The sequence below is a fragment of the Dendrobium catenatum genome, unplaced genomic scaffold, assembly GCF_001605985.2.
Source record: "Dendrobium catenatum unplaced genomic scaffold, ASM160598v2 fragScaff_scaffold_243, whole genome shotgun sequence".
NCBI lineage: Eukaryota > Viridiplantae > Streptophyta > Magnoliopsida > Asparagales > Orchidaceae > Dendrobium > Dendrobium catenatum.
Window position 1 is genome coordinate 1,453,960 of NW_021318705.1, and position 26,557 is coordinate 1,480,516.

A 26,557-nucleotide genomic window follows, 5' to 3' on the forward strand; every position below is an offset into this window, starting at 1 on the left:
ATACCAGTGATGCTTGGATCTTCAAATCTTCAAGATCAAAATTCCATGCGCTGACTGCTTTCTGGTACTCAATCTGTCAAAAGTGTTTTTCAAATCTTGATGAAAAAGATTAATAATTGAGCGTTTGAACATCTAGAAAACTATGAGTAAATATTTCAACAAATATCCCAAGTCCTTATTTAGATGGCTATGGATGTTAATTGCTACTATTACTCAAGAAATTTAAATCCATCCCACCATAAATCACATGAGACAATAGAATATTATACACTTTATGTTGAAAATTAGACAAAATAGATGAAGTTCCAAAAACAATGTAACCTAATTTTACATGAAATATAACTTAGATGAAAATTTTACCATATTTTTACACAGTGCTTTCAAAGCGTAAAGTGCAATAAGAGCATAGAGGGTCATTTCTGCACCGAAGTCAAATTGAAATGGCTTGGGTGGTTAGCTATTAGCTCATGACCTTTGCATCTTATATACGTATACCCACTTTACTGGCTAACAATTTCCAACAAATAAAATAAGCCGAGCAATATGAAAATAAAACATTAACACATTGCCCTTAATTCTGAGGAGAAATTTTCTTTTCCAACACTAGTAAATATGAAATGCATAATGACTAATGACATTTCTCCTGACTTGATTCTAGCCTTGCTTTAACTCATGGATTGGCTTGTTAGCTTGTGAATAGTACTTTCTTTATGATTAGATTACAAAATTAAATAAGAGGAAACCAATTTGAAATGAAGGATCATGGAAAATGTTAAGTTGAAGGAGCAAGGGTTTCTACTTGAAAATGATTTCATATGGGATAAAAAAACACAAATTACCTCTCTTTTTTTTAAACCTCTCTTATCTTTTTCTCCCCTTTTTTATCTCTCTTTTTTTTTTTTGCATATTCTTCTTTTTTTTATCTCTCTAACGCGGGCGTGCGCACACACACATAAAATTAAATATATACCTAATAAACTAAGGGATATTAAGCAAGCTGGCGGGTGGAGTAGAGGCGAATCAACTCAGTGGAGCTCAGTTTAAGCTAGGGATCATGCTTATGAGTGGAGAGATCGGGCTATTAGCATAAGAGAGGGATTTTGGCGTCAGTTTGGAGATCGGAGAGTAGGGGTTAGACAAGGCCGACTTAGTGGATGCAGGGGGTCGGTACAAGGGAGTTCGGTCAGGTAAGAAGAGCTCAGCACTCCTGGGTCGAAGGAGAGGGCAAGGCTCGGGTAGGGCTGGGGGTCGAAGAAGGTATTCTAATAGAAGATGGATAGGTCGGCACTTTCAAGAGATGAATGAGTGATTTCGGCCAGCTTCTTGGAGTCGGTAGAAGAGCAGGGAAGCAGAGGAGATGGGGCTCGGCCGGCGTTGTCCTTGGCTTCGTCAGTCGGAAGCATCGGGCACAGGAAAGGCTTGCGGTATTTTGAGTGTAAGGTTTGCGGGAGAAGGAAGTAGGAAATGGAAGTAGCTGTGTGTGGGATTTCGCTCGTTTAAGAAGAGCCGAAGGCCGTCCGCATTCTCTGGGAGAAGAGATGCAAGAAAGGATGGTTCGACGCCGTTTACAGGATTTTCGACAGGATTCAGCGGAGGATATGGGTATGGGCATGATAGGTAATGATTTTAGCCATATTTTTATATGCATATTTTTGTTTCTTCTTCCCTCGCTATAGCTTAGAGGTCAACACTGGTGTAAGCTTGCAAGATATAACTCCAAACTTGTATACAATTTTCAATCAATAAAACTTAAAAGCAGTATTCATTTTTAGATGTTTATGAAACTTCTCTTTCTACTGCTTTTAACACTTAATGTTTATGTTTTTAAGCATTTTTGGATTGAATAGCTATGTTTCCTTTACAGTTCTGAGTACTTGCTAGCCTCAACCTTAATGGGTACCTAAATTATTTTGTTTGATTTGTCAAGATTTGAATATTCTTTCAACCCTAACATCAAATCTTTTCAGGTTTGACGAAGAATTTTACCAGATTTATCTTTTCGATTTGTTAGGAGTAGAATATGCCTTTTGCCAAAACTTCATGCTTTTACAGGCTTGGTGAAGGATGTATATCGGTGACCAAGCCTTTAAGGTTTTTCTTTAATCGATGGTAGATAGTCATCAGTCTAGAGCTTTATATATGATGGATTTTGATGATGACAATATTCTCATAGTTCAACCTAAGGCTTTATAAGAATTGCGAGATGACTTCTTTGGTCCTAAGTTTGTGCTTTATCAAACATGCTGAAGAAAAGAAGATCCTTCGATATTTGCTTTACGCTTAGTAGACTTGCTGAAGGGAATAAAACTTCTAATTTGATAGAAATATTGATTGTAGCTTGGTGCCTTGAGTTGAATGAGATATGTCTTCTTGACTATGCCTCAATCCATTTGTTAATTGAGAAAATCTCCGAGTCGGAACTTCTTTCACTAATCAAGTTGAACAAATATCAAACTTGATAGTATTTGTCATTAGGCTAGATAAAAATAGAGGCTGCATTTCCTTCTATGGCCTCTTATCGTGACTTATTGAGTAGGTAAAGTCGTCAGTGATTAGGCCACATTTGGGCTTGTTGAGTCTGACATTATACCTGTTTGAGCACTGGACTTATACTATAACAGTTCATGCTTTTTAAACTTGATTTGTTGAGTCTATCAGACTAAAAAGTTTCCTCAATTAAAATTCAGGACTTTAACAAATTTGAAGAGTTTCAACTTTTACAATAATCATATATTTGTTTGCTTAAAGGTATTAGCTTATGACCTGCATTTATATAGTGGTATTGATAGCATCATGAATGATTTTAAATATTTATTTGGGGATCTCGATAAGAAGCACGATAGTAACCCAAATAAATATTTAAAATGCTCCCATCTTGCGGAGGAGGGTCAAACTTTTAGAGGAAATTTATATTTCATTATTTTAAATATTTATTGGGGATCTCTGTGCAAAGCATGATGTTGGCTCAAATAAATATTTAAAATATCCACTATCTTATAGGAGATTTTCATGATGTACTTCAAATATGTTTTTGTATTACAAGAGAATTTTCAAAAAAATAAAGCACTTATGATGATATGTGCCTACAAAGTACTCTTTTTAACTTCTACATGGCTTTGATTGGTGTTTTGTAGGTAGTTCGATATGCCCATAACGCTTCTATCATTTTGGCATGTCACTCTCTTATTTCTGGTGAGGATCTTTTTAACCAACTTCACCAGTGTTTTGCTGAAGGTCTCCGCCAAGCCATTTGTCATTGGATTATATATGGATAAATAACGTCAATTGATTTTATGTCAATCAACGAATCTATAAATCTTGGTACTTTTAAGAGTTGAACCGTTGTTTAAGATTATGAGATGGAGTACACCAAATTTGTAGACGGCATCATGGGTAAAGAAGTTGATCATGCGCTCAGAGGTGACTTCCTTAAACGAGGTCGCTTCTACCCTCTTAGAAAAAGTAATCAGTTACTATCAACATGAGCAGTGTCCAGCTGATGACGGTGGATCGATCAGGCCAATTATATCTATCCCCCAACATTCAAATGGTCAGGATGATATTCTAGGATGCAACGAGTTTGGCGGATGATATATAACATAACCATGGATTTGACATCCATGTCACTTTTTACCATGATTAATGCAATCTTTAATTAGTGATGACTAGGAATAACCCATTCTTTTGATTTTAACAGACATTTTAGGATATGATTGATGTGCACCATAAAGTCCTTCATGAACTTCCACTATCACCTTATCAGTCTCATTGATCCCTAAACACCTTAGCCACATCTTGTCAAAAGCTCTTTGATACAACATGTTATTGATAAGTGTATATCGCAACGCTCACTTCATGATCTGCGCAGCTAATGATTTATCTATTGGGAGTTTGTTTTTTCTAAAATAGTTAATGATAGGCTGCCTCCAATCATCTTATTCTTCGATCTCTAAGCAATGTCACTATGACTCTGAGGCTCCACTAGATTTACTTCTTTTGACCACTTCAGATTTATTTGGTTGGTTCCCAAGAAGAATTTATTGGAGAGGTTGAGGATCAACCGAAGTTACATCCTGCTGGCTTGAATTCGATGACTCCTCTACATGAAAGGGTGTCAATTCGGGTCAACGGGACGGGTTCGGGTCGAACCCGGAACTGACCCGGCACTATTCGGGTCAACCCGAACCCGTTTTTAAAAACGGGCCAGGTTTTCTGGACCCGAACCAGACCCGATTCAGGTCCGGATCAACCGGACCCGACACGAATGACCCGAAGTTGACCTAAAATTGCTAGTTTTTTGGTCAAAATCGGGTTAATATTCGATTTTCCGGGTCAAAATCGGATAAAAAATGGGTCAATCTCTGATTTCCGGGTCAAATAGGAGTTTTCGGGTCATTTTCAGGTCAATTTCGGGTTGCTGGGTCAACCCGAACCCGACCCAATTTTTAAAACGGGTTGATTTGTTGAACCCGAACCCGACCGGTTTAAGGTCCGGGTTAACCCTAACCCGGATTTTTCCGGGTCGGGTTCGGGTCATGTCAAAAATTGACACTCCTATCTACATGCGGGTATTGTAAAAATACTGACTCTAAAACTCGACGAGTGTGGACTGTAATCAACACAGGCTCGTTGTTCAAGTTTATCATTTTCTTGGCCAATTTGACACGATAGTCTGCTTTGCTATTTTTAGCTCAGGAGACTCGAGCTAATTTAATGGTTTGAATTGGCTTCATATTTTATTTTATATGGTGCTTCAGCATGAATCCTACTTTGCAGACTAAGGATTTCATTCTCCTTAAGGTGGATTGTAGTTTAATTAACCAGATTTTCCTGAAGATTGTATCAGGGTTTATTTAGATTTGGGTCCTTACTTCCTATGAGCACAAGCCCTCACAGTTAATTACCCCTCATACTACTACGTAAGAGAGAACTTTCGATTAATGATGAATCACTCTAGTGTAGCTTAGGAAGCTTAAGTTTTAGTCTCGTTTGTTAAGGGATGGAGATAGACCTGATCAAGATTCTATTGTTCCGCCATCTCGAGAATAACATAAATCTCGATCTACCAATGCTAACAAACAATTGATTGTAGCGTCTAGAGAATCTGATTAGCAGTCATAGATTTCCTCCTCTAAGAGATCCCGAGTAGACTGAGGTGATTAGAGGTTAGCAATAAGCAAGCTTCAACATTATACGAAAACTCTTCTTGGGCGGCCCTAACATGAATGTTATTCACAAAGTCACTGTATTTCCTCATGGCTTGTTAATCTTCAGTTCGACTAATTGATGCTTTTCATATCATTATAAGGCCTTTATTAGAAGGAGATTATACTAGACTCTTCTCTCAATAAACCTACCATGCCAATGGCTATCCGATATGTACGCTAATGTGGTCAACCCATTTTGATGCTTCCGAGAGACCACCTATCACCTCTGTATGGGGTGGCTTTTCCTAGGCTCTATTTACATTATTTTAACCAGTATTATAATCCTTGAGATTATATTTGGTAAACCTTTACGAATGTGCTTCTGTCTGTCTTTCTAGATCATTCAAGGAAGTTTTGATGTAAATGAGCGCAACTTTTATGCTTAAAAAGGTGCGGTTTAGCTCATCCTCCTGTGAATATTATAAGACGTAAAATTTGAAGGCAACCCCCCTATTGCTTCTTTTGTGAAATTATTGGGCACAATTTCTCTGAATAATTCAAGGCTCATCCAGATCCAAAGAAATCAAATGCACAAAGGTACATTCAAATGTTCAAATTCTTCCTTCTCTCATAGTGGTTGTTGCCCTTATTACATCCGTTCATTTAACACTCAAAATTTGAAACCAATAGCCTTTCCTTTGGATTATGAGCTTATTGTTCCTACCCCTTCTAGCCTTAAAGATATGGTCTCTTTATCATGTTCAAACAGTATCATGAAACTAACCCTCTTATTTTTGAAGTTTCTCATCTACCTCTTATTCATGAAAACAGCAATGTCATAATCCACATCATCTTCATGAGTTTGATTGGGAGCATTCAAAGTGATGATGCTCTGGTCGAGAGGTGTTTTCAAATACTGCTTATCAAATAGAGCCGAAATAAGAAAATTTTCTATCATCAACCTACTATTTTCACCAATCCTCAAGCAAGGTAGTCTAAATAAGTTGGTTTCATTTTCGGATGGATCCTTGGGTATCATCCTATATTTATTATTTCTTATGTATTTTTCTTATTTCTCTCACAATTCGTGATAATTATTCCTCTTGTATCAATTTTTATTTATAAAGTTGTATTTGACAAAAAAAAAAACATTTAAGAAACTAGTTCTACTATAGGTCGTTCCGAAAAAAAATTTCATCATTAATTAACAAGTCTAAGTGATCACTGCTGTATAACAGAAAATTCAATTTATAATATAAGCAGAGCTAGTAGAAAACTTTTTTTTTTTTTTTTTGTTTCACTGGTAACTTGTATTCTAAAGCGATTGAACCCTAGAGTTTGGTGTGAATACAGGTAAGAACTCATGAATAGTAGCATACAAGTTTGAATCAAAGTGTCCTATTTCCATTACTACAAGCCTTCAAAAAAGCATGAAGTTAATATACTGTTAGAAATTACTTAAAAAACAACTAAGCAAACATATCAATTAGACCGAACCATGGATAATGCTTCCTGTTCTGATGAAGCCATTTTCTTCAAAGCCAGTTGCTCTGCATCTTTAAGCTGCAAACAACATAAGTTTCAGAAAAGGCAACAAAATTTCAAATTCAAAAGAAATAAAAAGCTTATATAAAAAATCATTGACAAAAAACCTCCAGCGCCTTCACACGATCCCAGAGCGGAGGCAGATCTGTCAAAAGGCTTTTCACAGATAACTCCGGAGGCTTGGCATTCTTGAAAAATGGGTGCTTCAATAATTTTTCAGCTGTTGGCCTTTTTGTTTGATCTTTAACCAAGCACATGGAAGCCATCTCTCTAAAAGACTGGTTACCACTGAAAATTCTTTATCAGAACAATAATCAAGATACCCGCAGTTTTACCAGATCTTGTTTTACAATCAGCATGACTGATCATACAAGTTAGAAACCAAGCCGGATCGCATAACTTAAAAGGATTCACCAACAGCATGATGTAAAAATAACAATTATAAAAGCCAAAAAGAGCATAATACCTTCGAAAACTTTCTATCTCGGTCGTAATCAAGTCCAGGAGGGGCATTTTGGAGGGTCATCAAAAGAACCTGAGATGAATGTAACAGCAAAAAAATACCCAAAATCTTTACTGATGCAATCAATAGAATCCCACAGAATGTTCACTTTGTATTACGGTTAACAACACGTCAATTATTATCCAATTCTGAGATTATAGTTTGTTGAAAGTATTTCATTATCACAGACCATCAACAACTAGAACTTCAGAACAACATGATGTGTTGTATTTAATACTGAGCGAAGCAAAACCTAATTGTACGCAATAATGGTTCACTTGCATAGAATCGAAGTCCCAGCTGTCTAAATTTTGATGACATTAAATATTTCAAACTAAGCATAATACAAGAACCCTCCTGATTGTTTTAAGCTGACAATGCATCAACTTAAATTCCTAGAATAATAGAAGACATCAATGTTTGGTTGCTCAAGTTAATGCTCCAAATAGAACACGCTCACTTATTAAACCAATGTTTAATGACTTGTTTGGTTTTTTGTTGATCTAACTAAAACTTTTGAAAATTTTAATCACAACATAAAAAGATGTCTTCATTTAAACACAAGTTCAATGCACAGGAGATTGCAATGCACGAACGGGCGAGCTCGATGCGCTAGCGCGATGCACGAGCCTGATGCGCAAGCGCAGACGAAGGGACAACGCAAATAGGACATGGGACAAGCATATTTTCGTGTTGACCCAGGTCATTTTCGGGTTTTCAGGTTGACCATAACCCGATTCAAAAATACAATCAGGTCAGAATAAAAAACCCGAACCAAACCAGATTTTCAAACGGGTTGACCCGGACAAAGAATTTTCGGGTCGAGTTTTCGGATAGTGTCGAATATTGACAACCCTACTAAGCATGATAGATAACAAGTTAACACTATTTTTTGTGAAATTTAAATCTCATTGAAACTTTGGTGCAGCTATAGAGAAAAACATCGAAAAAGTTGTCAAAACTAGATTCAAAATCAGCTAGAGGAAAAACAACTATATGAGGGCAGAGCGGCACTTGAAATTTTTTCAATTTGAATTGAAAATTTTTCATGAGTTCATAATGCAGCTTACCATTCAAAGTTTTATTTTATTTGCAACAAAAAGAGTTGGATAAATTTAAGGAAAAAAAAAAAATTTGTAGAAGCTACTATCAATTTGTGATGAAAAACTAATTTAAGTTTCAACCAAAAAGAATTTCTCAAGCCCATAAGGAGAAGACTGATGTCTGCCCCTCCTTGCAAATGTACATCAAAATATTTCACATAAAGATTTTCAAGATACATTTTTTCAAAAAAGGGTGAACCGCTGGTAAGGAAATCTTCATATAGCACATCCACGGAATAGAAGATAGCAATGATAATTCTAATAATTACCTTCATTGGAGGGTATTTTGAAAATGGAGCATGACCATGTGCTAACTCAAGTGCAGTGATTCCAAATGACCATATATCAGCTCTGTCAAAAAAAAAAAAAAAAGGAAAACATGCTTCAAAACCATGTTCCACTCAAAATGTTACCCAGATAATCAAAAGATACTTTAAATTTTTGGATCATTTTATATATTTTTAAAAAAAATATGTTTGAATTGTATTTTTTAACTGTTTTAGTTTTTATTATTCAATATAAATTAAATTATGTTTGAAAATATTCAAAATAACTTCTAGGTATTTTTTAGGTGTTTTCATTTTTTTTTAATAACCCGGATGTCACCTATTGATGCTAGTCCTGCCGTATGCAATATTCAGTAAATACAAAAATAATATTTATTGGATAATAAATATATTTTTATTCCATATTTAAATATTTACAAAAATTTATCTCAAAAAACCTCTTAATAAATATAAGTCTCATAAAAAATAACAACTGGCATCAAGCAGCAGTGAAATCAAGATTTAAAGGGAGGGGTGGAAAAGTGAAAAAGCCAAATAAAATGAATTGAAATTAGAAGTTTGACATTTTGAAAAAACATAAGTAAACATAAAAAATATTAAACAAAAAATTTATAAATAAGAACAATCTAAAAAGAAAAAATAAAAAATAAAACATAACTCTTTTAATCCAATAATTATAATTAGACATCTTCAGTAAGGGCAGTGTCCACTTCAAAGAGAGCGTAGTAGCAACTTTCAAAGATACTGTTATCAATAGTAAAATAGGTGGGTTGAGCTTGTAGAAAGACGAGCAAAAAAACACTAAAAAAAATAGGAGACTGAGTAAGCGTAAAATAGGAACTGGATTAAAAGTAACGTGAATAGAACCTATGCAAAAAGATTTACATAAATTAGACATGCCGAACTTAATAAGAAGGAATGGCAAAGTATTCATATAGCTGAAATGACTAGTCTGGATAAAGAATGATGATGATGATGATGTTTCGACAAGTCTGGTACTATGGACCTCCAGGCCAACTAAATGTGTACGTTTTGTTTTTAACCAGTCATTAAGACTAATATATTTTTTTCTCTGTTCAGTGAGAAATACAAATGACTAAAACTCACAACGAGGCAAGCGATAATACAGAGAAATGGTAACAGAGAGAAGTAATGCATGATATAGCAGAAATATTTTGTCAATTTTAGACTTTTAAATATTGAAAAGACTCACTTGAAATCATATCCACCTCCTGGCTGCATCACTTCTGGTGCCATCCTATCAAAAGAAATCAAAATAAAGTTTGCCGTAATTGCTCAAAAGCAACCCACCTAAAATAAAATATGAGAACAGAAAAACATATTAGCTGCTTACCAACATGGTGTACCTACGAAAGTATTCCTTGAACGTTGTCTATCACCCTTGTCAAACATACCAGCTGTTACGCCAAAATCACTAAGCTTTACAACACCAGAACTATCAAGAAGGATATTTCCAGCCTGCACTTAGAAGTTTCCCTCAGAACACAAACACTGGAAAACATTACCTATGACCACACTGCTTCTATTAATGAACTAACCTTGACATCTCGATGAATACTCCCATGCTTATGAAGGTATTCCAAAGCTTTCAGAGTTTCCTTGAGAATGGACCCAATAACATGTTCTTCGAACCCATTAGGATATGCAACTTTCATCAGATGCAAACATGAACCCTCAGCCATGAATGGCATAACAACCCAAAGGGTGTGTTCAACAACAAATGAACAATATCCTTTCACGACATTTGGGTGATCCATCAAGCTCATCGTTTGGGCTTCCCTCCTGACGTCATCCTAATAGCAACAATTTCATCACAAAAACAGTAAAAAGTGGCATAAAATACATCTATATGTAGTAATTCTACATAAAAAAAAGTATTGTTGAAGGATCATGGGACTCATAAGTCAACCAATCTTGGTAGAGATACATGAGCACACTAATTAAGGATTCTAATGATGGATCAATCCTCTTTATCTCTTATAGCCCTTAGATTGCAATCTGTGTGCCTCTTTTTATTCTAGTCACCAGCTCCTCTTTGGGATTTATTTGGCTCTTTTTATAAAAAACTTCGATTTATTTCCATTGTAAGTATTTGGGAGAAATATAAAATACTTCCACACAATTTATAAAATCAAATATAAAATCCAATGTAATTTTTCTCACTTTTCTACATGATATCTTAGAGAGAGGTTAGGATTTTCACTTCCAACCTTTGTTCTTTTCTCTTCCACCCTTCTTGTCTAGATTCTTCATTCTCTTAATTATAACTGATTTTTTTTTACTTTCCTTTCAAGGAGATGACCACCATGAATGGTGCAAATCAGACTAAAGAAAAATTTCAAGGGTTACAAATCTCGTATCACCTGAATGGGAGAAATTATCTAAAATTATCCTAAATTGTGAAAACATTTCTAAAATGAAAGGGAGATATTCATAATCTTGTGCATCTTCCTCGAGATTAAAAGATTCAAAATTTATAGTTTGGGATGAAGTGAATTTCATGATCATGCATGGTTGCAAAATAATATAATACTAAAGTCAATGGTCTACATTTGCTTCTCTCTATTACAAAAAAAAAATGTTTGGGACACCATCAAAACATATTAAAAAATGAAGGATAAAGTCCTCATCTATGAGATCAAACTAGGATTTCAAAAATCAAACAAGATAACAAGTACTTTAATACAATGAATGTTTTATTGGCTTGAACTAGAATATTACCAAGATCTTAAGATGACATGCTATGATAATGTGCTAATTCTTAAGCAATTTATAGAAAGAGAAAGATTGTCTGAGTTCTTTGTATGGCTCAATAAGGATTTTAACAAAATTCATATTTAAATCTTAAGTAGAGAAATCTATCATCATTAAATGATATTTTTTCTCTCATATAAGCCGAAGAATGAAGAAAGATGGTAATCCTCGACATTTTGATCACTGAAACATCTACCATGATAATCATCGAATCCCAAGGGATTTACTGCCACTCTTTTTTTAAAATGAACAAAAGCCTTCTTTCAAAATCAATTTATGGTGCAATAATTGTAATAATTAAGGATACATTAAAGAAAAATGCGGAAAAACTCCACTGAAAGCCCCCAAACTAAAGTGACAATAAAAAAGGTCACCAAAAAGGATAGACTGTATTGTGGAATTAGAAGAGCTTAATCCAAAAGAAATTAACAAACTCAGGAGCTTCATCATCTATTTGAAAAATCATTTGAATCGTGCTCTCTAGCTCAAAATGATATGACTTCTAACTCTTGTGCTTTCAGTACATAAAATAACTCCCCTCACACCTAGATCCTAGATTCAAGAGCCATTGACTACATAACCAACCTTATCAGCCTTTTTTAAACATATAAAACCTACCTATCCTAGTAATAAAAAAAGTGATCGATGGTTCTCTAACAATTGTTATAGGTCAAAGAAATTTTTCAATATTCTCAAAATTTATCCTCAATAATATACTACATGTTCCTCATCTTGAAGTAAATATTCTATCAATCCATAAAATCACTAAAGAATACAACTATAAGGTAAGATTTTTGTTAATCATTGTATATTTTAGAACATTACTATGAGAAGACGATTGGGAAAGCTAGAAAAAATAATGGACTATATCTTCTTGAAGATAGAAACCACTTATCATATTCTTGTATTTCCACCCTTAATATAAAAGCTATTTATGAACATCAATAAAGGCTAGGGCATCCCCCTTTTCAAAAACCCATCAATATAGAAGCTATTTACAATGTATGTTTCCTTCTCTTTATGTGAATATAAATATGAAAAATTTTAATTATAATACTTGTGAAATTATCAAATATCACTATGTTATTATTTCTAAAAGTGAGTCTAGATCTATTACTCCTTTCTAATTGTTAGCTTTAATATTTGGGGAACTTTCAAGATCCCCCATATTCCTTGGGCTACTGGTTTTGTCACTTTCATTGATAATTGCACTTGAATGGCTTGATTATATCATATCAAACAAAAATCTAATGACATAATTATTTTACCCATTTTTACTACTATGATACAAAATTAATAATTCAATGCTAATATCAAAATCTGATATACTAATAATGCTCGTGATTATTTTAATTACATATTATCATCTTTCTTCGAGAAAAATGTATCTTCCAATTCTCTTATCTTAACACTCCCCAATAAAATAGAGTGGTAGCAAGTAAAAATCATCATCTTTTGGAAATCACCAAGACTCTTCTTTTTCGGAATATTAAGTGCCAATAAAAATACTAGGGAAAAGGAAACCTAATTGGCACATATCTAATCAATAGAATATCCTCAAGAGTAATAGATTTCAAAAGTTGTATAAATTATTTGACTGAATTCTTCCTCACAAATAACCTTCTCACAAATATTTCTTCAAAAATCTTTGGATGTATAATCTAAGTCAAAATCCTCAAACATGTTGACACAATTTTTGTATTGACCTGACTCATATCGAGTCAAATCGGACCCAATTACAACCTTCAATCAACTCAACTAAACCCAAATCGACTCAAATTGAACCCAAGTCGAGTTTAATTGAACCTAAATTAAATCAAATCAATCCAAATTGAACTCAATTCAAGCCTAATTGACACAATTTAAACCCATTTGACTTTCCAAATCAAGAAATTCAATCCAACAGCTCTAATTATCTTGAAATACTCTCCTTGTGTCGTTGCCTTCCCATCAAATCCACCGATTTCTGCGATCTCATAGCAGGCAATCAAGTGGAATCTTATATTGGGTTCTGATACACAAGACCGAGTGAGGGAGTGGTATTCGGTTCCTGCGTGTGAGAGGGAGAGGCGAGTGAAAGTGTTTTCTGCGTGCGAGAGATAGAGATTGAGCGGTATGAGAGCTTTTCGTTCTCTCAGTTCGTGTGCATCTGAATCGAAGCCAAGCGAGAGTGGACAATGAGAAAGGACCCGTACGTGCGTGCTAGAGAGGAAAGAGCATAATCGAACACTCGTCTACATGCGGCCAAGGAGATCAAGGGAGGACCGGGTGTTTAGTCATATTTCCTATGATCGATTTCTCCAGAACAACGGTACGAGCCAATTCTTGCGACGTCCAGAGGGAGGCAAATGACCAAAGAAGCAAAACCAAGCAACTACGGGCTTCAGTTTAGAAGAACTAGGAGTCATGCATCCTTGAGATCTCTTTCACACGCCTAGGAGCTGCTATACAACGACTTGGGGAGCTTTTATTTGCATTTGCTGCTATTGGTGCCACCTTCATTCCTCTAGGAGAGCATAGAGACTTGTTGAGCACTCTTTTTTTTCTTCGTTCATCAATTTCAGCAAGGTGGCAGCAAAGTGACATCCAGGAGCAATCTAAATGGCAAAGGCAGCATCCGGAGCGCTTAAAAAGCAAAACCGTTCCATTTCAGTCGCCTTTATCTCTCCTAGCCAAAAATGATTTAAATGTGTAGGGATGTGCATATATTGAAGCTCAGGAACTTTCATGAAATTTTGCAAGTGCTTGAAGAGAAATTTAATCAACTTAAAAAGCACTAAATTGTGAGACTCCTCATCGACCTTCTAAGGTCTATGTAGCAAGTTCCACAAAAAAGCATTGCTGATTAAGTTTATGTACAACACTTTGCAAAGTAAAACATAAAAAAGAGACGATTTCTCTAAATTCATAAAATTCCTAAATTTGTAAATCATCCTTACAAACTCTTAGGGCGATTAAATCATACCAAAATTAATACTAGATCCCATAATGTTGCAGGAACAATCATTCCTATTTAAAATGAGTTTAAAACTCTTTTTAAACAATAGGAGCTCTCTTTCAAATGTCTATCCCTCATGCATGATGTTTTGGAAACTCCCAAGTCTTCAAATGTTTCATGGCATGAGTCATAGCTGTTGAAACTCGGCTTCAAAGTTTATGATTTTGATGATAATAAATAATATTGATTAATCTTTTATTTCTTCTTGTGTTTGCAAAGCATATTTGTTTGTGTGTTAACTAATATTTCAGGCACACCATATACCGTTCTTTGAATATTCAAGACTCAAAATTGTGTAGAATTGGTGATATTAAATGAGTTTGTAATTTTCATTTCTTGAATCAAGACTTGTAATGATGTATGTTAGATTTGTGATCGTGCACACACACAGGGGGAGCAAAAAATAATTTTAAATATTTTAATTTTTCTATACATCGTACTATACGATTTGGATCATACTGTATAATCTGGTGTAATAGAAATTAATTAAAATATTTTATTTTCCTAAAAAAATATTTTTAAAATATAACTAATCGTACAGTATGATCACCACATCGTACTGGACGATCTGTTATAATTAGAAAGTCCTCCGTCCATTAAATTAGGCAAAAATTTAAATTTGAAAACTTGTTCTAGTCATAATGCACGAACATGATCGTGCTGTACGAACATGTTCGTGTTGTAGCTGTTTAAAATATTACCTAATTTAATCGTGTGATTAGTCAATCAAAACGGCTTAATTTTGATATTTTAATCGTACTGTACGAGCTGGATCGTACTATACGATCAACATAGACGATTTTGGCCGTCCCATGCTTCGCCATGGGCGAACTGCATTTTTATTGAACTCTTCGTACAGTACTAACTAGATATCATACAGTACGAACAGGAAAACTGAACTGTTCGTACAGTAATAACTGGTGATCATACTGTATTTTTATTGAACTGTTCGTACAGTACTAACTGGACATCGTACAGTACGAACAGACAATTGAACTGTTTGCACAGTACTAACTGGTGATCGTACAGTACTAACTGGTCAAATTCTAAACATCGTACTGGACGATCCTGAGATCGTATATTACGATTTTTAACGGCTAAAATATTTTATTAGGGTTTTTTGAAGCCCTTTATTTAAGCTTTGTCAAGGCACTTGATAAGGGTCTTTGGCATTCATGAAGATTCGTTTTTCTGGAGGATAGAACTTGAAAGGGAGAGAGAAAATGGTAGAGTTTGATAGAGAGAGAGAATATCCTTGGAGGAGGTTTAAAGGGAGTGCTAAGGAAATTTCACACGGTTGCTCCGGCGAGCTTGCACCAGTACCATCAAATTCAAGGTTCATCTTGACGGAAGTTTTGGGAAGAAAAAGATTTCTTTTGTGTCAAAGGACCTGGCTCCTCTGTCGCACCGGGGAAGATGGAAGTGATTTTGTAAGGGCTTATCCGCCTAGCTGTGGGGGGCTAAAGGAGAATCATTAAAGGTTTAGTGTAATACTCGGAGGGTGCCTCTGGGAAGTGGACGTAGGTCAAGGTTTGACCGAACTACTATAAATCTGGTATGTTCTTTCCTTTATTACTTCCGCACTTTATTATTTTTGCATTTATTTTTGTTGTGATTAATTGTGTAGGTGAAATTGATAATTTATCTTTTTATTATGAATGTAATTTACTTCCGCATTAAGTTATAAAAAGATATTTTTATTCATTAAAGAAGTTTTTAAATATCCAATTCACCTCCCTCTTGGCACATCTCGTACTTTCAATAGCATCCCTTACGAGCTATCATCACCCTTTCGTGCGTATGATGTTTTAGAATTTCCTTAAGTCCTAAACACATCATGCCATAAACTCTTAAATCTTAGGACCAAATCCTAAGTTCTCTTAGTTCATTTGTAGAATCCAAAATTAACAAATGATCCGACCCAAATCTTAGTCTTTTTTCATTTGCTTAGCTCACATCAAGCAAATGGTCATCTCTCTTTGAATATCAAAGTTCAAAAACTCTTCACTAATTTGCAACCCATAAGTTGCAAATTCCCCTATTTTCGATGAACCCAAAAGTTGTAGAAAATTCATTTTCCCTAGCCTACAAGCTATAGGTTCTGTCCAATTTCTTCCAAACTCAATGTTGTAGGGATTCTCACTTAATCATTATCCTTAAAACTATAAATTTGATTTTATTCTATTTAGCTCCGAAGCTAAAGGGAATTTCCCTCATTCCTTAGCACCAAGGCTATAAGTAATCTCTCATTTGCTTAGCCTAAAAGCTATAGGATTCCTTTTACCTTAGTTCCAAAGCTTTGGGTATTCCACCATCTTCATTTATTTAATCTTCAATCAAGTAAATGGCATTTACCCTTGAGCTTCTAAGCCTTAGCTCTTTCTATTGGACCCAATTCCAATAGGAAATTTTAATCAAAATAAATGATCGCTCCTTTTACATCAAAACTAAAATGTAAGCTTCTAGATTCCTCATTAGGAGCCTCTTCCCGTCAAAATTCATCTTACCCAATTAGGTGAATTTTACAAAGTCCTAAGATAAATCCTTAGGCATATTTACCTTAATCTATTAGGTAAACATCTTTTTCTTATCTAAATACTAAGAGATCTTCAATAAAATTAAAAAATCACCTAATTTGCTCTTGATGCAATGATGTGTCATTCCAACCAAAAATGTGGAATATCTATATCATTCAATCTTAGGATACCATGACAAGCTTGCCTCAAAATAAGCAATTGTTGCTCTGCGGATACTTCATAACCCTCCTAAATATGAAATTCTAAAAAAATCAAATAAAATCTTTAAATCACAAACAACTTAAAGTGAAACCACCCCTAAGATTAAAAATTAAATCTCTTCATATTCCACAACTGAAATAAGACACTCAATCATATTGTAACATATCACACAAGCTAGCACGCACTTAAATACATAACCCCTAAGCATCCTAGGATTATTTTTTTTTCTTTTTTGCACATCGATTATAGTGCTTGGTGTGATGATTATTAGATTTTCTATGTTGTAGGAACTTACCCTTAAGTGGTTAAGATAGAGATTTTTTTTTACTCCATGTAGTCATATCCAAGAGGAGATAAAAGTCATGATTATTTAATATTATTTGCTTGCAGTTATTTAAAACCCCCTAAAGAAGCAAGAACTAATAGGATAGAAATAGGACTTAGCACTTTAAGTGTCATACAATTTTGAGATGTTTCTTTTACTCATATATTACATGCTTCATAATCCCCATATTTTGTAAATTTGAGTATTTTAATTGTTAAAATGTAATTAATAGACTTAAAAAATATTGTAGGCATGTGGAATATAGTTACAGGAAAGATGAACCAGATGGATAAACCCTCTTAGGTGAAGCCTAGATACATCTAGAAGTCCAAGCTTGAAGACCAACAAGTTGAGTCTAAAAAAAAATAAATTGGGTTATATAAGGCAAGCAACTCAGCTACCATTTATAATTGTAATAATTGGGACTTTATACTTTAGTTGCCTACTGGTTAATTATATACACATCCAAATAATTGATTATTTACTGAGCAAGCATAGAAATAATTTTTTTTCCTAGGTTTTATCACTTGGTTTTGCTTGGGGTTAACCTGAACATGTTTTATACAGGAGGCTTATAGGATAAAATTAAAATTTCTACCAATTAAAAAATCAACCATAGGATAACATATATTTTTTTCTACTAAACATTGCATGGCTTACTTAAATGAGCCACATTTTCAATTTTTTTTTTTTGAAATGATTATGCAAAGCCCAAGTGTGTCATTTGAGAAAGCCCTCGAATAAAGACCAAATAATAAAATACATATTGGGAGTCAGTATTTACAAACCCACATGGTCAGGCATCTTGTTTTGAATGGTCAAGCTATAAGTTGTATCTTCAAAATATAAATTACCTTCCCCATCCTGCATGTGCATTGAAACCACATTTCAATGATTTTAAAAGTAATTAAGTGGGTTAGCTGGCCGTCTTTTAAAGGTAGGATTTTAAGTTCATAGTCGAGCTAGTTTAGCTTCAGGTGGGGTTCTAAGTTCATAGGTCCCTTGTATTTCATTAGATATAGGACAGAGTTACTACCTATCAGTGATTCTCACTTTTGATCTAGGGTCCATGGTTGATGATCTTTTCAATTACGTCATAAGCCCTCATCTTCCTGGGCAAAAAGTGATAATAAATAGGCCTTAAGCTAATAGACCTTCAATAAACATTGCACTTTAGCCATCAAAAATTATACATCTTGAGATCATTTCCAAATAGAAAATACTCAACTTAGCCTGTTGAACAAGAAGCAGTTCAAGGTTGCTCTTCATGGTTGGTACAAATTAAATTATTTGAAAGAAAAATTTTGCAAATCAATTTACATAACAACAAATAATATTTGTTATCATCAAATCACAAATGAGTCACATATGAGTCACCTAAGCTCATGAAGTCAATAAAATAAATGGCTGCTCTGAACATAAAGCCATCAATTATTGTTTATGCTTTCTAGTTTTTCTATACTTTTTTTTTTTTTTGCATTTATGTACCTCCATCTATGATTTTGCATTGATTTTGTCCAACACTAGAAAAAGAGCATCGAATGTATTTATCTTGAAATTTGAGAGGGCATTTTTAGGGCAAGATCAAATTCAGTTATGATATTATAATAACAAAACCCAACATCGAGAATATGGCCCAAACTATGTCTTTATGGTTAGGCGCTTGATTTTAGTGATCAACCGCTCCTATTATAATTTTTCACCATCAAACTCATTATTGGTTTAAGGTTAAAAGTATTGGCATTTAGAATTAGGCAATAAACCCCTTTTTTTTATGATCGAGTCCATCATCAGTGTTACAAAGTTTCACTTTTATTTTGACATTAGCATGTTGTAGACAATGTCAATTTATCATTTGTTTGTAGAGGATCTAAGCCCAAATATTGGAAATTACAACCTTCTCCTATAACAAAGCTGCGCATAGTTTTCTGATGGCAAACATGTTAGGGTTCTATCAGCTCTATTTGCGAACTTGCATGCAAAGGATGGGGCCCATCTAATCTATATGTTCATTTTAATTCAATTACCTCATGTTGGTTTGTAATGTGGATTATATTCAAGCATGGGGCTTACATCCTAATGTGGATTATATCTAAGCTACAATTTGCCTTCTATTTCTCACAGGAAAATGATGAAAGAGATCCTGGGAGTAAATAAATTAGGCATCATTAGGATTAAGCCAAAATAGCCAAGGATCTAGGAAACCTCCAAAAAGAAAGGAAGTCACAAGTCTAAGTCTAAACCGATCTTTGCAGAAGCAAAACTCATCTCCCTTTAACAAGTTGGAGAACTCGACTTCAGCCATCATATAGCAAATTCATCTTCATTCCCAAACTCCGATGCACTGACTTGGTATGGTATATTGTCACCAACGAAGCAAAGTCCCAATCCCCTTTGCTGAAATTAATCAAACAACTAAGAATAAGTTTAGCTGAGAAATTTGAAGAAGTCACTCAAGGGAATGAAAATGGAAAGTCGCCCAAGAGAAATAAAGGAAGAAGATGTAAAGAAGTAAATAAAGGTATGAAGGACTATTTATAGAAAATTCATAGAAGTTGGAGTGATGCAAAGTCAAATCTAAAGACATCATTTTGGTCATTCTAAGCATTAAATCAAAGATCTTTGGTAATCAATTATGTGAAAATTCGAAGTAAAACATATTTTAGAAACTAAACAATATTAAAGCATTTCACAAGTCTAATCGCCAATGGTCAGAAAGGTCAACTCAGAAAAACATTGATTAAACGAAATCTACACAAAATTTATAATAAAGATTCTTTCTCATCTTAAGAGTTTACATTTTTTTTAAAAAAAAAAGCAAAAAGAATACATACTTCCAAAGAAAATTCACTTTTCTTCTTGCAAGGAAAACACTTGAGAAAATCTAGCTCGTAGGAGAATGACTTGAAGACGCAGGCAAGTTCTCAAACTTGGCAATCAATGATAACGTAGCTCCTCCTAACAAAACTTGGATTACAAGATCTAGAACAATATATCTAGAATTGATCCACCATGGATCAAAAAACGTAGCAATAATTTAGCATTCCTAAAGAATTGACTCATCTAAAGAGACAAGATGAATTTCCTTAAAAAAAATGATCTCATTCTTCAAATCATTTACTTAACACTAAAAAAAATCTAGCAACTTCACTTGAAATAATATCAAGGAGATAAGCTAGAGCATAAAACTTCTCTCCTAAGTCACCCAAGTGAATCTTCTCGGCCTCTCCAAAAATTTGGAGTTTAGAGGCTCTCTTAGCAGTATTTGCCTTCTCAATCAAAGTTAGCTTGAAGGATGAGTATCATCACCTTCATGGATATTATCTTCCAGTAGACTCACCAATCTAGTCATCAAAAACTGATGAGGTTGCCTCGGCACCACAATAAACCCCCTAGGAAGATCTTAAACTCCAACCACCATGTTTAATTCCTCATGGGTAACTTCTTCCTCACCTATAACCATATTTGTAGTAAGAGTTCTCTCAGCAGCATCATACTTTAAACCAGTAACAACTTCAGCATATTCATCCCCTTCCAAATCTTCAAAAGATCAAGCAAATAGCTCATTATCAAAAGTTAGTAACTCGCTTGATGCAATCGCAATATCACCCAAACGTTATGCATCAATTCAATGCAAGATGATCCAGGCAAGGAGGAGTTGCAACTTACTTTTTAGTAACTTATCCAAAGAAAAACACTTAAAGCGGGCCCAAAGCGATGAGGACATTAGCAGGAGATTTTGGCACGTTTATCAGAGGAGGCATCGGAGATCGACGGCCACGATCAGGAGCCTTTATTTTTTATGCATTTTATGTATTGTTTATTTTTATATTTCAGTTTTTCTTATTTTACCCCTGTGGGTAGTTAGTTTGTTGTTGTAGCCCTTAGGGCATTTTAGTCATATTTTTTAGTCATGTTGAGGCATATATATAAGGGTTCCTCTATTGTATTATGATGATGATTTGATGAATAAAATTTTCAACTTTTGTCTTCTTCATTGTTGTGAGCTTTGAGAGAAGAAAGAGAATCCTAGGTGAAGGTGATTGCAATACCCGTCAGTCTTTGAAAGAGTTCGAGACTCGCGGCTTATCTTTACACCCGCCACCTCCCTCATCCTCCCTACACCCGCCGGCTCCCTTTCCAATCTCCCCACTCGACGGCTCCACCCCATCCAAAAAAAACGAGTCTCTTCCCTAGTCACCGCCCCACCACCTCACGCCACCGGCCTCCCAAGGCTTCCAAGCCGTCGGCCTCCAAGCCATTGACCACTAATGCCCATAAGTTTGATTTTCAATTCAATTTTCCCCTTAATCTCCTTCCTAAAATAGCCTATTATTTATTAGGAAAGTTTCCTATTTGAATGCAAATGAATATTTGAATTTAAAACACTTTTCTTATTGATAAAACTAATTTAGGAAACCCCTTTAATTAAATCAAATCTGAAATTAAATTTTAGATTTGATTTCAATCACTAATTAAAGTCAAGGGCCCACATATATTGAACCCCCTAAGCCGCTGGCCCCCCTATAGCCCTATTTGGGATAATTTTGATTTCAAATGATTCCCTTTCCCTCCCTTTGAAAAATATGAAATTAAATTCATATTTTCTAAGTTATTTCTTCCACCTCCCTAGCCCTAAACCCAAGGATTCTCCACCTATAACCCTAGCCATCCCCCTCCCTTTCCCTCTCTACCTGAAACCCCTAAACCACCGGCCCCTCCCCTCCTTCCCTACTTCACAAGCCGCCGGCTCCTCCAAGGATCCCAAGAAAGGAGTCTCCAATAATCATGGATGGCCGATCCCGTAGTCGACCACGATTTCACATACGATTCTCAAGGGAAAATCGATATTCTTCGATCGTTGTTCTTCGACCCCCACTGGGAACTAGAAAATTCTGTCGACGATTACGTCGACCGCATACTATTCAACCTAGCCGAGACTATCGACGAACAACGACCCTCCGAACTGTGGCAACTCATTGGAAATCCACCTGTGACTCCTTCTCCGGCTACCTTCCCGTGGATCAAGACCGTCAACGTCCTATCTCTCTTGATAGCGTCATTTGGATTGCTGAAAGTCTCTCTCCGCTATAGCCTCTCATAGAGTGTGAGTGAGAGAAAACTCTAGGTGAAAGTTCTAAATATCAACCGGTGGATTCTTATTACGGCATATTTAGCTTTATTGTATTTCCTTATATTATTTTAGTTGTTTTGTTTTCCTAAATTGTAACTGCATGCCAAAGAAAAACATCAATTGAGTATTTTTAAAATTAATTATTGTGGTTCATTAATCTTAAAGTGGCAAGCTTTGCAATAATTTTATTAATCCCTTGCAATTCCTATTTGTGTCACATCACAAAGATTTACTCCTTAATAACAGCTTCATTCTTCTAACTCTCATTAACCTCAATTTATTCCTCCTTAATCATCTTCAAGATGGCACAGAAGAACATTCACCAACAGATTTATGTTTCTCTCATTCCTTATAGTTCTCAAATGGCATCAAAGGAACCTTCTTGCTAGTATACTTCTCGATTTTGTTCACATTTTCAAAGGTATGAGAAAAGTTTGGGCAAGAACTTCAGAAAAAAGTTTGAGTATTTATAGTCCTAAAACAGTAAATATATTAACTCGGTCAAATTCATATAATTAATCACAATTAATGTGCCAACTCATCAAGATGATATGTTATTATATTGTTCTTGTATAGATTTCTTCAAATATACAAGAGAATTTAGGAATGAACGTACACTAAATGTCGTCTAGACCGGGTTAATAAGGTCTCGCTGATCAATTAAATTTAGTGCAAAGCAAATTGAAGTATGGTAATGATGATCCCACCAGTGAAATCAATTTATCAAAGCTATTCGTCACATTCCTTCAGTACTTGGTAATACTCTTACTCGGCATCAAGATTACTTGAAGTCATCAAAGTTACTCACCTAACTTGTCAAATGAACTTGCCTAAGTTTTAAAGCTACTCACCAGCTCAATGTGAAGTCGTCGGGGGCTTCATGAGGACTTATCTTTTAGTTGGAATTTGCTATGAGCTCTTTTGTATTTTAATAAGCTACAAGACAGCTAAACATATTCATTTTACTATAAACACTTATATAACTCTTTTTATATAATTTCAATTGTGTGTAATCTTTCTTTTAACGCAATACCTTAGCCCAAACTTACAAATAGGAGAAAGAAACATTTGTAATTTCTAACAAAAATAGTGAAATCTCATAGCTTCTCTCGCAAATCTCTCTTTCTCTCTTTTTAACTTGGTCCATATTTACAGGTAAATTTCTAGTTTCACTATACCTTAGCCCACTCCTTACCCCACCAATCCAAATCACCGCCGCTCAAACCAAAATCACAAACTATCACCCAAAAAATAAAAAGAAAGAAAGAAAAAAACCACAAATCATCAGGAAAAACCAACTCCAATCAATCAGGTAAGTCAAAACGAATAAAAACCCAATCAAAGTGGATGAAAGAAAAAATATAGGAGACAAAGAGAAACGGACGAGATTACTGTTGCAACGATCGAGATCCATGCACTTTACGGCGACGATCTCATTGAATGGTATGTACATCGCGCGGTACACCGTGGCGCTCGCCCCCTGTCCCACCTCGTCGAGCAGCCGGTAATCTGCCGGCGACACCGAATACGCCTTCTTCGGCGATCCCCCACTGCCGTCCTTCATCATTGTCTCTACCAACTGCGGCTCTTCTTTTGCTGCCTCTATCTCCTGTCCCCGCGGAATCTCCACCGCCTTCCCGCTCCCCTTGAGCTTTGCCAAAAATGTAGGGGAGAAGAAACAGATGAAAGACCTCAGAGAAAGGAAACGGTATGGTCGAGGAGCCGAGTGCGGCCGAGACATGATCGGGGAGGTGAGAGCGCGAACCAGTACCCCGGGTACCTTGGACTGTTGTGGCAAGTAGGAGGGGGATGATTGATAGCTGTTGGTTAGAGCGCTGTGGATTGTATGGCGGACCAGTCGGTCTGGCGGCGTCTCAGCGGTTATGCGCCGAATTTTCCGTTTCGAAGCTCCGGCGTTTGGCCAACAGTGCATTTGGAAGGCCGAGGCAGGGAAAAGTGCTTAGTGACCCGGCCTCGTTGGACTCTGAAGATCTTGGCGGAAGTGGGAGAAGGCAATTATTTTAAAACGAACTCCGAGAAGTCTTTTTTTTTTTTTTTTTTTTTTTTTTTTTTTTTGGAAAAGGAATAAGTCATTGGAAGTGTCGCTCAACTTACTGGCACCATTGGGACTGGCCGGCCGGCCTCCTCTTCAAACTTTTTTAGTTTGAAAAAACAGTAATAATAGATAAAGTACACATAATTTAAATTATATTTATAAATTTAATTTTAAATTTAAATATTTATTTATATAATATTTTAATGTCTCAGTATAAAAATATATATTTCACTTTAAAATGCTTTATGGTGTCAAATGTTGGTCATTAAAAGAGAAGCATAATACTAAATTAAGTGTTGTAAAGATGAAGATGCTCAAGTGGATGAGTATTAATTTGAGTAGAGCTCAAATTAATAAATAAGTAGAGCTCAAACCAACTCACAATCCAGCTCGATTCAATTACACCCCTAGATCAATACAATAAGTAAACATATTTAAGTTTTGAAGTAATTGGTTCTATTAATTTGCCATCCAGCTTCAAAAACTATGGTAATCTGATTCATAAATATTAATGTTTATGTTTGTTTAGTATGAAAATTATTTTTTAATCAATAAACTAAAAAATTTTGATGGTCAACCATAAAAACCTATACATTATCAAATAAATTAAGTAATTATTCTATGAAAAAAAAACTTTTTATCCTCAAACACCATTGAAGTCTCAAAAGTCATCTCTACTTTTTTTAGTTGACTATTTGCTTATAGAAGCTTTATTAATCATCCTTCTTGAACATATTATATATTATATTCACTATAGATACACATGATGTATTCCTTTTCCTCATGTAGTAAACAATTTCTTATGGTTTGCCTCGTAGTGGAGAAAAAGCAGAATAATGATACTATTTTGGAGAAAAATCAACAACAATAATGATACTATTTCTAAATCTTATACTTAGATTAGAACAATTCATTTTGAACATCATGTAAAAGAACTTTACAACCTTTATTACTCAAGAGCAATTGAAGGGTTGATTTGGAGTAATTACATACATTCTAATGCCATTAATGATCAATTACTTATATATTTAATTGTCCAATTCTCCATAATAAAAGAAAATAAACTAGATGTAGAAGAATATGAAATCTAAAGCATGCCAATAGATTGAGCAATCTGGTGAGACCAGTGGTGGAGTAAACATTCTACCCATATGTCAAAAGGCTCGAATTCAAAAATTGTTTTACCTAAGCCAATCTCAACCCTACACATGCAAGTATTCAAACCTATAATGTCCTTGATAAAATGGTGGGTTATTCCAGGTGAACCTCAAAAATGTCCTTAGGATAGTCAATGGATATTCCCGGGAGTATCATCCATAAAGCATTCAGTCCAAATGACTATTACCATCTTGCTTGGATTCGCTTTGGGCTTAATAGCCCCCTCTCAACTTTCTTTCCTATGAGCACAAATGGAAAGTAATGGGACACTCTGTTATCTCATCATTAATGGCAAGCCCTAACATTCCTTTAGTCACATCATCACATTTATTTATGCTACCAATTTGGATAAATGAAAGTAGAGCATAATATTTTGTGCCACAGTGCATCCAAACTAATGAGGATACACTTCATCTTCATCACAATATAAACATAATCAATGTTCTCACTTCCTATGACCAGTTCCACAATCAAAATAATGTGCCAAGGTGGTGGGTGTACCATCTACAACATAATACTCTAGCACGACATATTTTTGCAAGCTGCTTACATTCTTTACTACTAATTCTACCTAACAAGCAAACCACCATTAATTTGTAGCATAGGAAGGCATCATAAAAAGTTTAGAGAGGTGAGGAGAAAGGCTATTAAGATGTTAGACTCTCAATTATATATTCTTGTTCACTGTTTTATTTGATACTCAATTTCTTCTCTTTATAAGGCTACCTCCGACTTTAGATATAACTTTAGAGTTAACTCATAGTGCTCTACTATACTCAACAACATTTA

The 26,557-nt window shown here is 35.0% G+C and overlaps 1 protein-coding gene across 5 annotated transcripts in view; it reads right to left on the reverse strand.

Moving 5' to 3' along the window:
- LOC110094673 (serine/threonine-protein kinase 4-like) overlaps positions 1 to 24,603 on the reverse strand; it is a 90,299-nt gene extending 65,696 nt beyond the window's left edge. For 3 of the 5 annotated variants that reach the window (XM_028693238.1, XM_028693236.1, XM_028693237.1), the window contains exons 1-9: positions 23,939 to 24,603; positions 10,144 to 10,398; positions 9,939 to 10,063; positions 9,798 to 9,842; positions 8,567 to 8,648; positions 7,159 to 7,227; positions 6,800 to 6,970; positions 6,645 to 6,710; positions 5 to 73 (exon numbers count right to left, since the gene is read on the reverse strand). In XM_028693238.1, coding sequence (XP_028549071.1) covers positions 5 to 73; positions 6,645 to 6,710; positions 6,800 to 6,970; positions 7,159 to 7,227; positions 8,567 to 8,648; positions 9,798 to 9,842; positions 9,939 to 10,063; positions 10,144 to 10,398; positions 23,939 to 24,487 — 1,431 coding nt within the window. In that variant the 5' untranslated portion in view covers positions 24,488 to 24,603. The remainder of the gene's footprint in view (positions 1 to 4; positions 74 to 6,644; positions 6,711 to 6,799; positions 6,971 to 7,158; positions 7,228 to 8,566; positions 8,649 to 9,797; positions 9,843 to 9,938; positions 10,064 to 10,143; positions 10,399 to 23,938) is intronic. The other 2 variants (XM_028693240.1, XM_028693239.1) reach the window with 1 other exon arrangement.
- Between the last annotated feature and the right edge of the window lie 1,954 nt (positions 24,604 to 26,557).